Genomic DNA, 18,814 nt, shown 5'->3' with positions numbered 1-18,814 from the left:
TTGCAGAAATTGTTATTTGCATTACCAGCACATCTCAATTTATGCTTATTTTAGTTCTACATGTGAGTCCACATACCTATAAAACACACCAGACTTTTACTTGACACATTTCCTATGCTTATACAAATTCTATTGGTACCTTGTTTTCACGATTTCTTGATTATTATGCATTTTATTAGGAGGCAACGTGCCCGGTAGGGAGTATCTTGCAGGTCGGTACTCTTACCGTAAGAGTTGTACATTTTTCTATTTTCATTCGAGTATGCACGGAAACAACAACTGAAAGAGACAACAATTATTTTGACATGTGTCCAGCGGATCACATCCTTCGGGCGGTCTGACCACTGCAAACGGTAATTCAAACATTTTTTCATTATAAGAAGGTGTATCCTTTTGTATACAGCCTCTATACAGGGTGAAAAGTATTTAAACCGACAAACTCTGGGAGGTTGTAGGGGACATAAAAACAAATATTTTTTCCTAATGTCATTTTTTCCTATGAGGAGTGTTTAAACCGGTAGAGCAAGATTTCTCTAGCGACAAGTTAATGAAACCAACAAAAAAGTCCAGAGGGGACATATCTGGGGATCGAGCAGGCCATGGTACAGGATCACCTCTCCCAATCTACGTTTCTGGGAACCGTCGGTCCAGGAATCGACGCACACGATGACTGAAATGTGCCGGCGCCCCGTCATGTCGGAATACATGCATTGTCTTCTATGGAGCGCGACGTTTTCCAACAATTCCGGTAATGCTCTGGCGAGAATATTATAATAGTGCCTGCCATTTAATGGCCTAGGTAGCAGATACGGCCCAATTAAACAGTCCCCAACAACACCGACCCACACATTAACGAAGAACCGCACTTGACGAGCGCTAATAACTGTGGCATGTGGGTTACCCTCACTCCAAACATGCGAATTGTGCATGTTGAAGACTCCATCACGCCGGAACGTTGCTTCATCGGTAAACAACCCAGAGGATGGAAATGTAGGATGCATTTTACAGTGTCCCAGGTACCACTGCGAAAACTGTGCTCTGGGTGGATAATCAACTGGTTCCAGGTTGTGGACTCGCTGTAAGTGAAATGAACGTAACACTTGCTCTCGAAGGACTGTTCTTTGCACGAGTGGTGACTGAGAAGGACCCTGCTCCACATACTGCAAGACAGCGTCTTCAAATTGCAGCGTTCTTACCGTGCGACGGCGTCCCTGTCAAGGCAATCTGCTAAATGACCCAGTCGCACGCAGACGTTGGAAGACAGCAGCAAAAGTTGCATGATGCGGGAGACGGCGGTTAGGATATTGTTATTGATAGACCCGCTGCGCAGCTCGTCCGTTGTGGTGCGCTGTGTAGTACGCACCAAGCATGTCAGTGTACTCACTCCAGGTGTATCACTCCATTGATAAACAGAGGCAATGCACTACTACACTGGTGGACAGCAGTTGTCTACAATTGAAGAGCGTTATACGCCCTCTAACAACTGAAGATCGTAATACGGCCTCTAACAAGTGAAGAGCGTAATACGGCCTCCACCGGTTTAAATAATCCTCTTAGGAAAAAATGACATTAGGGAAAATTATTTATTTTGATATCCCCTACAACCTCCCAGAGTTTGTCGCTTTAAATACTTTTCACCTTGTATATCTTGTATTCATTTACTTCCGATGGTACTTGTCTTTGCTGATACCATGTAATATTCCATTATTATTTATAATAGGTATTAAAATCCATGGAGAAGAAATAAAAACTTTGAGGTTCGCCGATGACATTGTAATTCTGTCAGAGACAGCAAAGGACTTGGAAGAGCAGCTGAACGGAATGGACAGTGTCTTGAAAGGAGGGTACAAGATGAACATCAACAAAAGCAAAACGAGGATAATGGAATGTAGTCGAATTAAGTCGGGTGATGCTGAGGTAATTAGATTAGGACAAGAAGAGAATAAAAGCTTTTGAAATGTGGTGTTACAGAAGAATGCTGAATATTAGATGGGTAGATCACATAACTAATTAGGAGGCATTGAATCGAATTGGGGAGAAGAGGACCTTGTGGCACAACTTGACTAGAAGAAGGGATCGGTTGGTAGGACATGTTCTGAGACATCGAGGGATCACCAATTTAGTATTGGAGGGCAGCGTGGAGGGTAAAAACGTAGCGGGAGACCAAAAGATGAATACACTAAGCAGATTCAGAAGGATGTAGGTTGCTGTAGGTACTGGGAGATGAAGAAGCTTGCACAAGATAGAGTAGCATGGAGATGCTGCATCAAACCAGTCTCAGGAGTAAAGACCACAACAACAACAACAACAACAACAACAACTGTGTAGAGAGCAGAATACCAAGGTTACATCCGTATCGACTCTAGAGCTAAGGAAAACTTATTTCATTGTTTATTTGCACAGAGAATTTTGGCAGTTTTTTTTGTACAGGGCCATAGAACTCGGTGCCTACGAGTCTGGGAAAATTTCAGAGGGATTGATTTCATTATAGGCATTGCATACTAGTTTTCCAGAATAAGTTGTTTAATTTTTTTGGATTGCAGTAAAACTGATTAACCGCACCATCTGCCCAACAACAAATCGCACAGTAAATATGCGTAAGACAAACATTACGCATTGCATATTTATTAACAAAGAACAACATACAGATTTTTTTAAAAAAGAACGTTACACCGGTGTAGTATCACTTTGCTGATCAACGTCAGAGCCAACATCTTACTCCATGAAAAACTTTCCCGTTATCCACATACTGCTTACTGTGGAGTGCATTCTCCACTGGGCCATACATATCTCAGTCAGGAGATCTGGGATGTAGAATAGATGAGGAAAAACAGTCCAACGGAGTTACGTGAGCTCCTCTTGTGTCAGCACCAGCAACAGAGACGTCCAGTTGTACAGCGACGTGTTTGATTGTGAACCATCGGTCACGTCGAAAGAGAGTGTTCGCACGTGCCAACATTGTAGGAGTCGCAGCTGTGTGGTCCATGCTGGCACGCAAATTGGACAGATTTGCGCGACATTGTTATAGCGATAACAGACGCCTCGTCCAACAACTCACTGCGCTTTTATTCAATCTCTGATCTCTGCAGACATCTGCGATACTCTGGTTTTCCGCCAAAAGACACTCAATGAGAGTTCTCTTCTTGGAATGCCAATTTGAAGGCTACATTTTTAGCTGTCTATCGGAATTTCATGGAACCGTAGGGACTGAAGAGGGAATATTCCACAATGTCCCACACAAATCACACATTTTTTCAACCGACAATGGCTGAGAAAAAAAAGGTGTTGCATTACATATTGAATGGCCCTCGTATGTGTGTAAGAAATTTCTTTTGGAACTATTACACTCTTTCTACATAGCTGTTACGCCGTGGAGGAGCGAAAATCATTTTTTAAGACAAATTGCATTGTATTTAAACCAGTCACACTCTTGCAGCGTAACAATTATGCTGCTGAGTTGCTGGATTCATTTTTTCACACAAATTACTCTGATAGATTTTTAGACAACATAGTTCTGTGGAGATAACAGTGATTAATTTACTTATAATCAATTATTCAAAATGACAGTCATAACCGCATTATTTATTTTGCCGCCAACCGGTTTCAACCCGCGATGGGGTCATCTTAAGGGCAATCTACACTGTAAAGTTATAATATTAGTAAGTAATCATGTATATAACCTACAAGCAATTCGTCAAAGTTACATAAATAAACAGAATTTTATACCCATTTGGTCGCTCGCTGGAGTTGACACCCTGCCTGTGCACGGTTGGTAACTATGCATGATTGGTTCTCTGCATGATCTTCGATAACCGCCAACGACACGTGGGCAGACGGTAACGCCCTCCACGGTGACCAATGGTAGTTACATGCTTAAGCAAGAAATCGTAAATTTTAAAGCTTGTTCCAGTTGTAATATAAAACATAATAAATAACAATTATAACTAATTACAGCAGACGACTTATACGGAGCGGCTACCATGACGATAGCGTCCCAACCACACAGGCTAGGGGGCGCTTGGTATACACTATCGCCCGTGGCAACGGCGTCCCTACCACAAAAGATAGAGGGCTCTCTCTATCCACAAATGATTTGAAAAGTGAATGGGACAACAGTTACCTGAATTTTAAATAATTGTAAACTTCTCGAGAGTTAATTAGTTATAATTATTATTTATTATATTACAACTGGAACAAACTTTAAAATTTTTCGATTTCTTGCTTAAGCATGTAACTACTGTTGGGCACTGTGGAGGGCGTTACCGTCTGCCCACGTGTTGTTGGCGGTTATTTAAGCTCATGCAGAGAACCAACCATAAGACATGGGGATTGCATCCCTCTACCATCCTCCACACCTACAAACCCCTCATCCGTCCTATCCAGTGTTATGCCAATGTTGCCTGGATCTCCGCCCCCTCCTGCTTTTACAAGGCCCTCCAAATCCTTGAATGCCATGTGCTCCGCCTTGCCTTCTGTATCCACCTTCCTTCCCCCGCACGGCTCCTGTATGAACTGATCCCCTTCCCCCACCTCCTTGTGTTCCTCCAACATCTCCGCATCCTTTACATTGTCTGCAAGGTTGATTCCCCCCACCCTCTGGTTTCCTCCTTCCTCTCCACCCCTCGCCTGTTGCCGCGCCACTATCGCTGTATCCCTCCCTCTCTCTACCTCCACACCCTCCATCACCTTCATCAGGGCAATTTCCAACGCCTACCCCTCCTGGATGACGAACTTCGGCATGACATCTACCTTTCCTTCCAACTATAACCTGGCCTTGTCTCCCCCCCCCCCCTCCCCAGGGCCCCCTTTTTCCTCTCCCCTCCTTCTCCCAGAGTGGATTTTCCTCCTCCCCCACCCTATGAGACCCTGCACCCCATACTTGCCTCTTTCCTTCCCACATCCCTCCCTACCTGGCCCTCTTCAGCGCGCCCCCTGCTCATCTCCCCATTCTCTTCTCCTCCCTCCCTCCCTCCCTCCTTCCCTCCTTCTGGTCTCCCTCATCTCCTTGCGCCTGGCTGATCATCCATTTTGATCATCGTCAGTGTGCCACATCTGTGTTATGTTTAGTGCTGTTTATCCTGTGCGTCAAGAGGTGTGATTTTAATTGTGTACTGCCTTGAGGTTCGCCGTTAGTGTTTGTTCTGTGCTACGCCATCTGTCGATAGCTTTTATGCTCCAGTCATACTGTGCCTGGTATTCTTTTAATTGTCGCAGTGTGTGGCTTTTTTGTATGCTACTTTTAAACAGTTTTTTTATCTCCATTTTACAGTCACCCCGTTTTTTTTATGATTGCCTTCCATGATGTTCCCCATTTTTTATATCTATGTTCACCATATTCTCTCCTCTGTTATTTTTAAATGTCTTCTATTGTTTGTTCTATGTCTTTCAGCTGAAGAGCAGCGAATATGCTGCTGCTAGCCCCCCCCCCCCCTGATGGGGAACTGAAACACAACAAAGAAAAAAAAAACAACCATGCATAGTTACCAACCGTGCACAGGTAGGGTGACGACTCTAGCGAGCGAGCAAATGGGTATAAAATTCTGTTTATTTATGTAACTTTGACTATTTGCTTGTAGATTACTTACATGATTACTTACTAATATTATAACTTTACAGTGTAAATTGCCCTTAAGATGACCCCATCGCGGGTTGAAACCGTTTGGCGGCAAAATAAATAATGCGATTGTGGCTCTCATTTTGAATAGTTGATTACTCTGATAGTCTCCTGTTTCTACCTTTAATAATAACAGCCGCTTCCAGGCGTGTATAACAGCGCATCAGATTCGTAATTATTGCTGAAGCACGAACTTTTTATTTAAATACACAGGTTGAGGAGTGATACTCATGCACGCAAGGCATTGCTGGATGCCTGAGGCAAACTATGCCGCAGGGGTTGGCCAATCTCACTGTGAAGCTGGTCGCTACAAATATCCACACACATCTACGGAATGAGGACAGAAGTCCCAACCTGCCACAGAAAGTGCATCTCCTTGGCTCTACGTTGTGGCCATCACCACATGCCCAATACTCACGCCAGAGGTGAGGTTTTTGGTCACATTTTTGAACAAGACATCCCACTGGCTGAGGACCGCAAGCTTCTAGTTCACAGCCCACAGCAATGAATATTAGACATACTTCTCACCTGATAAATCCTATGGCAAATGAAAGAGCCTCGGTAATCCTCTATCCCGATTTGTATCAACAAGAGTATAATGCAAATCCGCAACCTATTACTAAGAAATTACATGTAAGTTACATAGTATGTAGACCGCCCCCAGTAGCTGAGTCGTCAGCGCGACAGAATGTCAGTCCTAAGCGCCCGGGTTTGATTCCCAGCTGGGTCGGAGATTTTCTTCGCTGAGGGACTGGGTGTTGTGTTGTCCTAATCATCATTTAATCCCCATCGACGTACAAGTCGCCGAAGTGGCGTCAAATCGAAAGACTTGCACCTGGCGAACAGTCTACAGTACTGGAGGCCCTAGTCACACGACATTTCATAGTAATGTCAAAATCTTACATAGTTTTGAGATACAATACAGACACTTTATAGATATGGATATAACATTTTGATAGTTACATTGGCAACATATAACAGCAAACTGTATTATGTGGGCATCTGCAATTAAAGGTACGCATTTTTTTGAAATAACCCCTAAACAGTTGATGTATAACCTTAAACAGTACTACCAGTTTCACAACATTAGAGTAGCAATTTAGTGTGATAATCTTATTTGCACATCTACAAAATCTCCGTATTATATATACAAATTATATAAAGATACTGACTCCACTTGCGTAACTTACAAGTTACGATATTATTGCCACCTAAAACGTGACTATGGACTCACAAATGAAAAGACACAGCACCGCCCCATGTGTAAATTGTCGATAATAATTACCAAAATATCTAAAGGTATTGGTACTCCTGGTTTAACTTACATGTTAATGTACAAGTAGTGCCGAAAACCCCACAGTAGACAATATATTTCCATACCTACAGACTGTCTATATTAAGTATTCTAAAATAAATAAAGATTTTGACACTAGTGGTATAACTTACTGGTCAAAGTACATTCGACTCCTAAAACACGACTATATGTTTTCATTCTTATAAAAGAAAGCACAAAACAACTGCTATATGTTCATTAATAATACTACCAGTTTCACGTCATTAGAGCTGCATCTTCAAGTACATCTAACTCAAGAAAAATGACACATGAGGAACTTAGAATTAATTTTTTTAACGTTGGCAATAATCTGGGGGGAGGAAAACATAACCTGATGTAGAATACACAAATAGCAAAAGAAAAGTTAAATGTGGTAGTCAAAATAATTATTTTTAGAACATTTAAATGAAAAACTGGACGTCTCATCATTCCCACTTAGGTTATAATAATTTCGTCACGACAGTCAAAATTTAAAACAGGCAGAGTGAAGAAGACGACCATAAAAGAAGGTGAGCTGTAAAAAGAACAATGAAATTGTAAAACCAGGAAAAGGGGGACTTCAAGATGAACAGTGATATTAAATATTAGTTGCGATTAAAAGACAGGGCTTAGTGAAAAACACTGAGTAAAGGGCCATAGAATAAAATTTGAATGGATAAAAAGAGGTAAAGAGATGCAGAACAATAAAATTAGGTATTGTATATGATGCATGTTTACAGACTGCCTCAAGTTGCCTTATCTATAGACGCTTTCGATAAAGAGGATCCAGTATATTGATTACAGTAATGGATGTGATTGTGATTATGTCAACAACAACAAGGAAAATACTTTTGTTTTAGGGCCTCCCCCCCCCCCCCCCCCAACAATATTTGTGTCATCAGACTGGCACGTACCGACAAAGATCAAGACAAAGATGAAGCAGTATTCATGGATTTATGTTCCTCGGTAAAATTTCGATGGATGCGTTACTACTTTAAAAATACAACATACAACCCCTGCATTCTCTATTCCGCTGTTTACTTTTCACCCACACACAAAGTGTTCTGCTGGAATCAGCACGTGATGGGTATTACCAAGATGCATCAGATTCGTTCGAACAAGACTTGGTTTCACTGTTTGCCTCTCTTTACAATTCGTTATTGATTCTAATTTTATTATTCTGTGGCCCCTTTCTCGATGCTTCTGACTATGTCCTGCCTTTTTATCATGATTACTACTTAATGTCACTGTACATCTTAAAGTCCCCCTTTTCTTGGTTTTACAACTACACTGTTCTTTTTACAGCTCACCTGCTTCTTATGGCCGTCTCCTTGATTCAGTCTGTTTTAAATTTTGACTGTCGTCACTATTTCGACGACTTTATTATGAGGTGCATTCAAGTTCTAAGGCCTCCGATTTTTTTCTCCGGGCTGGAAAGAGATAGAAACATGCGCATTGTTTTAAAATGAGGCCGCGTCCATTGTCAATACGTCCCTGAGATGGCAGCACCATACGGCAGATGGAATTTTACCGCCAGCGGCGAGAATGAGAACTGTTTTAAATACTTAAAATGGCTACGTTTTCCTTACTTGAACGGCGTGCAATCATTCGTTTTCTGAATTTGCGTGGTGTGAAACCAATTGAAATTCATCGACAGTTGAAGGAGACATGTGGTGATGGAGTTATGGATGTATCGAAAGTGCGTTAGTGGATGTGACAGTTTAATGAAGTCAGAACATCGTGTGACAACAAACTGAAACAACCTCGGGCTCGCACAAGCTGGTCTGACGACATGATTGAGATAGTGGAGAGAATTGTTTTGGGGGATCGCCGAATGACTGTTGAACAGATCGCCTCCAGAGTTGGCATTTTTGTGGGTTCTGTGCACACAATCCTGCATGACGACCTGAAAGTGCGAAAAGTCTCATCCAGGTGGGTGCCACGAATGCTGATGGACGACCACATGGTTGCCCGTGTGGCATGTTGCCCAACAATGTTGACGCGCAACGACAGCATGAATGGGACTTTCTTTTCGTCGGTTGTGACAATGGTGAGACGTGGATGCCATTTTCCAATCCAGAAACAAAGCGCCAGTCAGCTCAATGGAAGCACACAGATTCACCGCCACCAAAAAAATTTCGGGTAACAGCCAGTGCTGAAAAAATGATGGTGTCCATGTTCTGGGACAGTGAGGGCGTAATCCTTACCCGTTGCGTTCCAAAGGGCACTACGGTAACAGATGCATCCTACGAAAATGTTTTGAAGAACAAATTCCTTCCTGCACTGCAACAAAAACTTCCGGGAAGGGTTGCACATGTGCTGTTTCACCAAGACAACGCACCCGAACATCGAGCTAACGTTACGCAACATTTTCTTCGTGATAACAACTTTGAAGTGATTCATCATGCTCCCTACTCACCTGCCCTGGCTCCTAGTGACTTTTGGCTTTTTCCAACAATGAAAGACACTCTCCGTGGCCGCACATTCACCAGCCATGCTGCTATTACCTCAGCGATTTTCCAGTGGTCAAAACAGACTCCTAAAGAAGCCTTTGCCGCTGCCATGGAATCATGGCGTGAGCGTTGTGAAAAATGTGTACATCTGCAGGGCGATTAGGTCGAGAAGTAACGCCAGTTTCATCGATTTCGGGTGAGTAGTTAATTAGAAAAAAAATTCGGAGGCCTTAGAACTTGAATGCACCTCGTATAACGTAACAGGGAATGAGGTAAAGTCAAACATTTCATGTAAATGATCTGAAAATAAGTAAGTTGACTATTATATTCAAATTTGCTATTGTCAGCTACGTATCTTCCTAGATTCTTGCCAACCCTACAAAAAACATTTAATTCCACCACAGATAAGTGGGAGAGAATGTCTCCACCAACCTGGCGAAGGAAGTGATATTACAATGATGTAGCTGACCAGTTGTGTCAGACATGGTCAGGTGCAGCGTTGACTTTTGAGGAGCTTGTGAGAAGCCGTATTGGATTTCGTATTTGGTGAATTTAGTCTTACATCTTGCGTGTTATTAAAGTATGCTGTTTCAAGGCAATGACACATGAAGAGTTATCAAAAACACATCATTCTCAGTATGATTGATTATAATTAAATGTCAGTTAATTGCATAATGGCAAATAGTACCTTCAGGAGAACCTAAATGATCATCTGTCAGGAAAGTTCTTTGTAGCAAAGTGAAGTGAGATGTGGTGTCACAAATTTTGAATACCGTCGTTTACATAATGCTCTTTACAGTTCTCTTTTCCACCTTCCTGTACCTAAAATATTTGGGACTTTCTCATTAATTTAATAGAAGTATGTTTACAGTATCCGTTGTTAGGTACAGATAGGACTGCTGTCTCTCTAGATTGTATACTTTCTAACAAATTTCCTTGTTTCTGTTTTTACTGGAGCAGTTACAAATGTTTTGGGATATGTGTGTACTGCTTCTGTGGTATGTGTACTAGAGCTGAATTTCATCGTTATGTGTGGAGAGCACACAAAATTTTGTAAATGTAACTTAAATCATAAATGGATTGGGTTTTGTATCATAGATGGATCAGCAGACACAGTATAGCTGATCTGAATACATTGACAGAAGGCATTATGATTTGACTACACTGACAGACAAAAATCATGGCACATCATTACTAGATGTAAAAACACGACTACCAACTTTCATTTACGTCGCTCAATTATTCCCAGTGTTTTCCCATCAGTATATATGTTCTTATTTCTGTAAATTAGTACAGCAAACGGAAATCGACTGTATGTCTCCAAATTTCAACATACATGGAGAAAGTATTGCTGCCTAATCAGCAAACAGCCAGAAGCTTGCCATGACACTTTCACAGTAAAATTTTGTAAATGTAACTTAAATCATAAATGGATTGGGTTTTGTATCATAGATGGATCAGCAGACACAGTATAGCTGATCCGAATACATTGACAGAAGGCATTATGATTTGACTACACTGACAGACAAAAATCACGGCACATCATCTACTAGATGTAAAAACACGACTACCAACTTTCATTTACGTCGCTCAATTATTCCCAGTGTTTTCCCATCAGTATATATGTTTTTATTTCTGTAAATTAGTACAGCAGATGGAAATCGACTGTATGTCTCCAAATTTCAACATACATGGAGAAAGTATTGCTGCCTAATCAGCAAACAGCCAGAAGCTTGCCCATGACACTTTCACAGTATATCAACTTGTACTCGTCAGTTGACATACATTGTGCATGTTTGACATGACCTGCATTCGTAGTCAATATATGAAAATTCTTGTTCCAGCACGTCATTTATAACAATTATTATCATGTAATCTTCACTATTTATGTACATGGTGTTCAGAAGACAATTCTTGCAATTTGTTGATCTGTATTCCCAGGCATTTCCTCAAAATCGGAAAAACTCACCCTTGAGAGAGAGAGCAATCTCATACATATATAGCATTGAATACTACAGATATTAAATCAATAACAAAGTTTGAAAATGTTTTAGAATCGCAAAGGTGAATATATAAGATTTTTTGAAGTAGCACAATGTGAACAAAGATCTTCATACTTTGTAACTGCAAGCTTCTACCCATGACACCATAATGAACTTACATGACAGCTGACCATCTTTTTCATCTTCAGGTGTGCTTAAGGCATTGACTGCCATATCATTAATTAACTTTTAATTATAACAAATTGTACCAAGAATGATGATGTTTTCATAAATCTTCAGTATGCCATTTCCCCAGAGTGAAACACTTTAATAAAACGGAAGTTATAATACCAAAACCACCAAATACAATATGCAATACGCACACTTCCAAGTTCTTTAAAGTAATAGCTGACAAAAACCTCAAACACTGGACAAATGGATTAGTTCTGCCATCTTTGATTGCTCATGACCGTTTAATCTTGAAAGGGAGGACAAACTCTGGTAATGCTGTAGGTGCTGAAGGAGGGGATAATAAATCATGTCAGTTCCCTTGTCTGCAGAAGGAAAATAGAGGGGGAGTGAGATGGCAGAATGGCTGGGGAGGAGAGTAACCTTGAGCTTGACCTTGGGGGAGATCTGGCAACAATGCAACCTGCACTGATACTTCTCTGGTCCCCCTACAACATCAATCCAGCAAGTTTTGAGACTGATTTAACAAAAAATAGAGAAAAGTTCAGATGGTGGTTTTAATGTTTCAGGTGTTCTATGTAGTGTTCCCCCCACTTGAGTACAATGCACAGAGCAATCATAAAACCATGTAAAACCGTAGAAAAGTTCTTCTTTGAGGTGTTGTTTAGCTTGCACGTCACATAAGCTTTAATATTGGTTACCTTGTCAAAGAGCTGACCCTTCAAATGACTTTCTGGACTTCCTCACTTTGTGGTAAGTTTGTATTGGTAACACTAAATCTTGTCACCCCTGGTGATTTTTTCTAGACTAGAATTTTCCATATTTTGCATTTTGATCAGATTGCCACAGTTGTAGTTCGACTGTCAAAGTGTATGGGACAAACTTGAGTCTGCCCAGTTGTCTGTGTGGCTTAATGCTCAGCTTTCCAGGTGGGAAGGAGCGCCGGCCCCCCACGAATCCGCCCGGTGGATCTGTGTTGAGGTCCGGTGAGCCAGCCAGTCTGTGGATGGTTTTTAGGGGTTTTCCATCTACCTTGGCAAATACAGACTGGTTCCCATTATTCCGCCTCAGCTACACTATGTTGGCAATTGCTCCGCAAACAAGTTATCCATGTACGCGTACACCACCATTACCCAAACATAGGGGTTACATTCATCTGGTGTGAGATATTCCCTGGGGAGTCCACCAGGGGCTGAACCAGACAATAACCCTGGGTTCAGTGTAGGGCAGCGGAGGGTGGAGAGGGGTGAACTGGACTGCGTTAGTCATCGTCGAGTTGCGGACCACTACAGCTGCGGTGGGGACGGAGCCTCTCCATCGTTTATAGGTCCCCGGTTAACATAATATAACATGGGACAAACTTTAAACACACTTTCCTCTTCATCAGAACATTCTGGAGAATGTCTCGAATAATTAGAGATGTTGCTCCAATTTTAATTGTGACTCAACAGTGTTGACACATTCTGGCTGCACGTAGAGTACTTAAAACAACCTGCTCACAACTGACTGGTGGCATGCACTACTGCAGTACAGAGTTGTTAATTCAACATGCTACTGTAGTTATTGTGCTCACAGCGCCTATACGACAAGAATAAAGCCAATATTGGAACTGTTCTGACCGTTGGTATATTTTGATTTCTCTCTACAGCTGTTTTTTTTAAAATATTTTTATCTATCTGATGACAGTATCATTTAATAAACATAAAAGTAAATCTTTGTATAGCCCCACTTGCCAGGTCAATTTTTAACTGTTAATTTCTCCAGATGAGCAGAAAATAAGCCATGTCGCAAATTGGCTGAATTGCAAGGGAGGGTTGACTGTTGGATACCTAACTACTCTCTCTTTCTGGAGAGGAGTCACCTGCATGCACTCTTCGCACCCATCTCTGGAATGGCTAAGGAAAACTTTTGCAAAACAGTTTGGGCGGACTTACGATGGCCTTATCGGGGAACAAGGCGATGGCCTTCAGGAGCTGGCTGTGTCGCTGTGTGAAGAGCACGCCGGGCGCCATGAGGTAGGCAGCCCTGACGACGGAGCGCATGCGCGGCACCAGCTCTAGCCACGTGTAGAAAGCGTTGCCGCCCGCGCTAACCCCCACGAAGAAGACGCGGGGGTTCCCCGTCAGGCGTCGCGTCAGCGACAGCAGCGCCGGCATGTCGTAGCGCCCCACGTCGTCCAGCCTGAAAAGTGTGCGTGCAAAAAGGCGCAATAATGACATGAAAAACTGAGGTTTAAAATTAATATAAGTTACTCTAAATTAGACTAAATTCATGTAAAGTGTGTCGTACCATACGTCAGAAAGCCTTGCACGATATCTACTTATGCAGAGTGGTCAGAGACAGTATAAAAAGCTAATAAGGATGTTGCAGGGTAGACTGTGCCGAAAAGTAATTATTACGTAAAAAGTTCAATGTATTTTGTCGTTTATGATATAATCAGCACTGAAAAGGTTCTCGGAATCACCACGAGAGGCCAGCGCTAGCACAACGAGTTGTTCACGTGATATTCATTGGACTGTTGCCTATGGCGTGCCACGTCAGTGCTCTTGGAAGAGAGCTGTGGTGGTGATGTAGCTCTGTTGTTCCCTCGTAGTGATTTGCGAAGATGGAAAAAAATCGAGATTCGAGCGGTGGTTAAGTACTTTGTAAAGAAGGGTATGAAACCAAAGGACATTCATGCCGATTTCCAGGATAAACTGGGGGATTCAGCTCCTTCATATTCAACTGTTTCCAAGTGGAAGATTGAATTTAAATTTGGCAGGGAAAGCTTAGATGATCGGCCAAGATTTGCCACTACTCCAGAAATCATAAGAAAGGTGCACAAAATGGTCATGGAGGATCGCAGATTGAAAGTGCGTGAAATTGCTCACACTTGACAGATGTCATCTGAAAGGGTATATCACATTTTAACTGAAGAATTAGAAATGAAAAAATTATCTGCAAGATGGATGCCGCGACTCTTGAAGCTGGATCAAAAAAGCATGCGAATCGAACGCCGTTTTGTGACCACAGATAAAACGTGGGTGCACTGCTGTACCCCAGAGACAAAACAACAGTCAAAACCATGGAAACATGCTGATTATCCGCCACGAAAGAAAGCAAAGACAATTCCTTCGGGGGGAAAGGTCATGCCGTCACTGTTCTGGGATGCAAAGGGGATTCTGATTGTCTCCCCACTGGGCAACAATTACTGGAGAACACTGTGCTACCTTGGTGGACAAACTGGAACAAAAGATTCGCGAAAAAAGGCCAGGTTTAGCAAGGAAGAAAGACATCTTCCAACAAGACACTGCGCGCCCGCACACATGTGCTGTCACCATGGCAAAATTACACGAACTAAGGTATAACCTGTTGTCACACCCGCCTTATTCACCTCATATGGTCCTTCAGACTTCCATCTTTTCCAAAAAAAAAAAAAAATATATATTTCTTGGTGGACGAATTATTTTGCGAGCCTGGAGGAAACTGATTTTCGAGATGGGGTCAAGGCACTGGAACATCGTTGGACCAAGTGCATTAATTTACAAGGAGACTACATTGAAAAATAAAAAAAGTTTCAGTGATGTAAGTAATTTTTTTCTATTTCGTTCCGAGAACTTTGCAAACCACCCTCGTAGTTACATGTATACACATACGATCAAGGACCGTGTGAAGACCATGCTCCGACCTCACAATGTTCCCCCATAGATTACGATCTTGTGCACTTTGGATTTAGTTCTCATCGAAACACAAGTACTGAAGCTCTTTCTGCATTTCGTCGTCCCATCGCTTCCTTGATCTTCCAATTGGACGAGTTCCGTCAGGTTTTCCTTTAAACCCAGCATGTTTCTGGCCGTCTAGCAATGGCAATGTTCCCTGCGAGGCTTATTCTCCACACTTTCATTTTCTGCATGATGTGTGATGTTTAATTGGTCATTCAGTCAAGGTTTTTTCTACTTCCCCATGTGTTCTCTTCGCTGGTTGGTGCAAATACATTTCTCATGATTTTCTGTTCAACATTCAGCAGGTCCTCCTCATCTTCTTTTTGTGGAGCTTCACGTATCTGTCCCATATGATAATACCAGTATCGTCACTGCATTATAGGCCTTAATATTAAGTGACAGATTTTTTGTTGATATTATCTGCTTCTGACTGGAAAAGGTTTTAGACACATTGACAATACATTCATTAATTTCTTGATTTAGATTATATGCCTGGTGAACCAACAGCTGAGTACTTAAAATTTTTCACTCTGATTATACTCCCTATTTCATCCTGCAATGCGGCGCTTTTAGGGGCTTTCTGAATACTTCTATCATTTCAGTCTTCTCCATATTAATCGCCAGACCAAACTTACTAGCTGCTTTGTGGCATCTCTTCCTCTTAATCCGCAATGGCTGCAGTGTCGTTAGCATATTTCATAGCTATGTTCTTCCATTTAGGATCACCCCATTACCTTCTCTTTTCATTTCCTCACTTGATTTCCCGAGGAGCAAATTAAAAGCTGTGGCAAAATGGCATCACATTGTCTCACATTTGTTCTGATATTGAATTCCGTGGATAGCTCCCTCTGGTATTTCACCTTGGCTTTTGTCTCTGCTGTACACACCTTCACCAAGTTAATTAGCGTCGTTGGTATGTCAAACTCGCTCAGGATGTATATAATCAGTGTATACTAATATACACCTTAGAGAAATCTACAAATGTTACTAGGAACCGAAGACTAACTTCCCAGCACTTCTTTCAGATTTGAATCTTGGTAAAAATTTGATACATAGTTGATCTTCCTGCGTGAAAAGCTGCCAGGTACTCTCCAACGTCATCTTCAGCAAAAGGCTTCAGATTTTCAAGAATTGTTTGTGATAGCACTTGGTATGGTACACTTAGTAGAGTCATACTTCTATAATTACTACAGTTCCCTTTATTGTTCTTTTGTGCAGTGGGATAATGGTAGCTGACTTCCACTCCTTTGGTATTTCCTCCTCCATTCTTCAGTTATGAGACTGTATATCTCTATCTGAAAGGTTTCACCTCCTGCATTCAACAGGTAGTTGCGCGCTTAAATTCAAGCAACCTGCCAGAGACAGTGCCGCCAAACGTGCTCTTCGTTGGGTTTCCTCAAACCGAAAAGACTTAGCTTTTGCTCACCATCTTAAATTTTATATTTTAACTAGTAATGAACATTTGAATAAGTGTTAACTCCGGGACCAGTGGTCGTCTGCACATTACCACATTTTAGCACGTGCAGTTACTTGAATCTGCATACGCAACGACCTGATGGGCTAACATCATCATCATCATCATCATTTAAAACTGACTATGCCTTTCAGCGTTCAGTCTAAAGCATAGTCCCCTTTATAAAATTCCTCCATGATCCCCTATTCCGTGCTAACATTTGTGCCTCTTCTGATGTTAAGCCTATTACTTCAAAATCAGTCTTAACCGAATCCAGGTACCTTCTCCTTGGTCTGCCCCGACTCCTCCTACCCTCTACTGCTGAACCCATGAGTCTCTTGGGTAACCTTGCTTCTCCCATATCATGTAACATGACCCCACCGTCTAAGCCTGTTCGCCCTGACTGCTACATCTATAGAGTTCATTCCCAGTTTTTCTTTGATTTCCTCATTGTGCACACCCTCCTGCCATTGTTCCCATCTACTAGTACCTGTAATCATCCTAGCTACTTTCATACAGCAAAGTTGGTCGAAAGATTGAACGGTGCACAGATAACTTAGTCTTGGTACTGATTTCCTTCTTGCAGAAGAGAGTATATCGTAGCTGAGCACTCACTGCATTAGCTTTGCTACACCTCGCTTCCAGTTCTTTCACGATGTTGCCATCCTGTGAGAACATGCATCCTAAGTACTTGAAACTGTCCACCTGTTCTAACTTTGTTCATCCTACTTGGCACTCAATCCGTTTATATTTCTTTCCCACTGACATTACTTTCGTTTTGGATATGTTATTTCTTCATACCATAGTCCTTACATTTCTGATCTAGCTCTGAAATATGACTTTGCAAATTTTCAATCGAATCTGCCATCACAATTAAGTCATCCGCATATGCAAGACTGCTTATTTTGTGTTCACACATCTTAATCTCACCCAGCCAGTCTATTGTTTTTAACATATGATCCATATATAATATGAACAACAGTGGAGACAGGTTGCAGCCTTGTCTTACCCCTGAAACTACTCTGAACCATTAACTCAATTTACTGTCAACTCTAACTGCTGCCTGACTATCCATGTAAAGACCTTTAATTGCTTGCAAAAGTTTGCCTCCTATTCCATAATCTCGTAGAACAGACAATAACTTCCTCCTAGGAACCCGGTCATATGCCTTTTCGAGATCTATAAAGCATAGATACAATTCTCTGTTCCATTCATAACACTTCTCCATTATTTTCCATAAGCTAAAGATCTGGTCCAGACCACCTCTAAGAGGCCTAAACCCACACTGATTTTCATCCAATTGGTCCTCAACTAATATTCGCACTTTCCTTTCAACAATACCTGAGAAGATTTTACCCACAACGCTGATTAAAGAGATACCTCTGTAGTTGTTACAATCTTTTCTGTTTCCATGTTTAAAGATTGGTGTGATTACTGCTTTTGTCCAGTCTGATGGAACCTGTCCCGACTCCCACGCCATTTCAATTATCCTGTGTAGCCATTTAAGACCTGACATTCCACTTATTTGATGAGTTCCGACTTAATTTCATCCACCCCAGCTGCTTTATTGCACTGCAATTTATTGACCATTTTCACCACTTCCTCAGATGTGATCCTATTTCCATCCTCATTCCTATCCCATTGTACATCGAAATCTGAAACATTACTGATCGTATTTTCACCTACATTGAGCAACTCTTCAAAATATTCCCTCCATCTGCCCAAGGAATCCACAGGATTCACAAGCAGTTTTCCTGACCTGTCCAAAATACTTGTCATTTCCTTCTTACCTCCCTTTCGAAGACTGCTAATTACACTCCAGAATGGTTTTCCAGCAGCTTGACCCAAAGTCTCCAACTTGTTTCCAAAGTCTTACCAAGATTTCTTCTTGGATGCTGCAATTATCTGTTTGGCTTTGTTTCTTTCTTCAACATAACTTTCTCTGTCTACCTGAGTTCTAGTATGTAGCCATTTTTGATACGCCTCCTTTTTCCTTTTACAGGCTGCGTTGACTGTGTCATTCCACCATGCTGTTTGCTTCATCCTACCTTTACACACTACTGTTCCAAGACATTCTTTAGCCACTTCTAGTACTGTGTCCCTGTACCTT

General features: G+C 41.7%; 1 protein-coding gene across 6 annotated transcripts in view; it reads right to left on the bottom strand.

The window, feature by feature from the left end:
• LOC126278068 (lipase 3-like) overlaps window positions 1–18,814 on the bottom strand; it is a 154,992-nt gene that overhangs the window by 51,482 nt on the left and 84,696 nt on the right. For all 6 annotated transcript variants that reach the window (XM_049977895.1, XM_049977899.1, XM_049977893.1 and 3 more), the window contains one exon: window positions 13,485–13,731. In XM_049977895.1, coding sequence (XP_049833852.1) covers window positions 13,485–13,731 — 247 coding nt within the window. The remainder of the gene's footprint in view (window positions 1–13,484; window positions 13,732–18,814) is intronic.

The sequence above is a fragment of the Schistocerca gregaria genome, chromosome 6 (genome assembly GCF_023897955.1).
Source record: "Schistocerca gregaria isolate iqSchGreg1 chromosome 6, iqSchGreg1.2, whole genome shotgun sequence".
NCBI lineage: Eukaryota > Metazoa > Arthropoda > Insecta > Orthoptera > Acrididae > Schistocerca > Schistocerca gregaria.
Note: the sequence above shows the minus strand (reverse complement) of the source record. Positions and strands in the feature narration are given on the sequence as shown.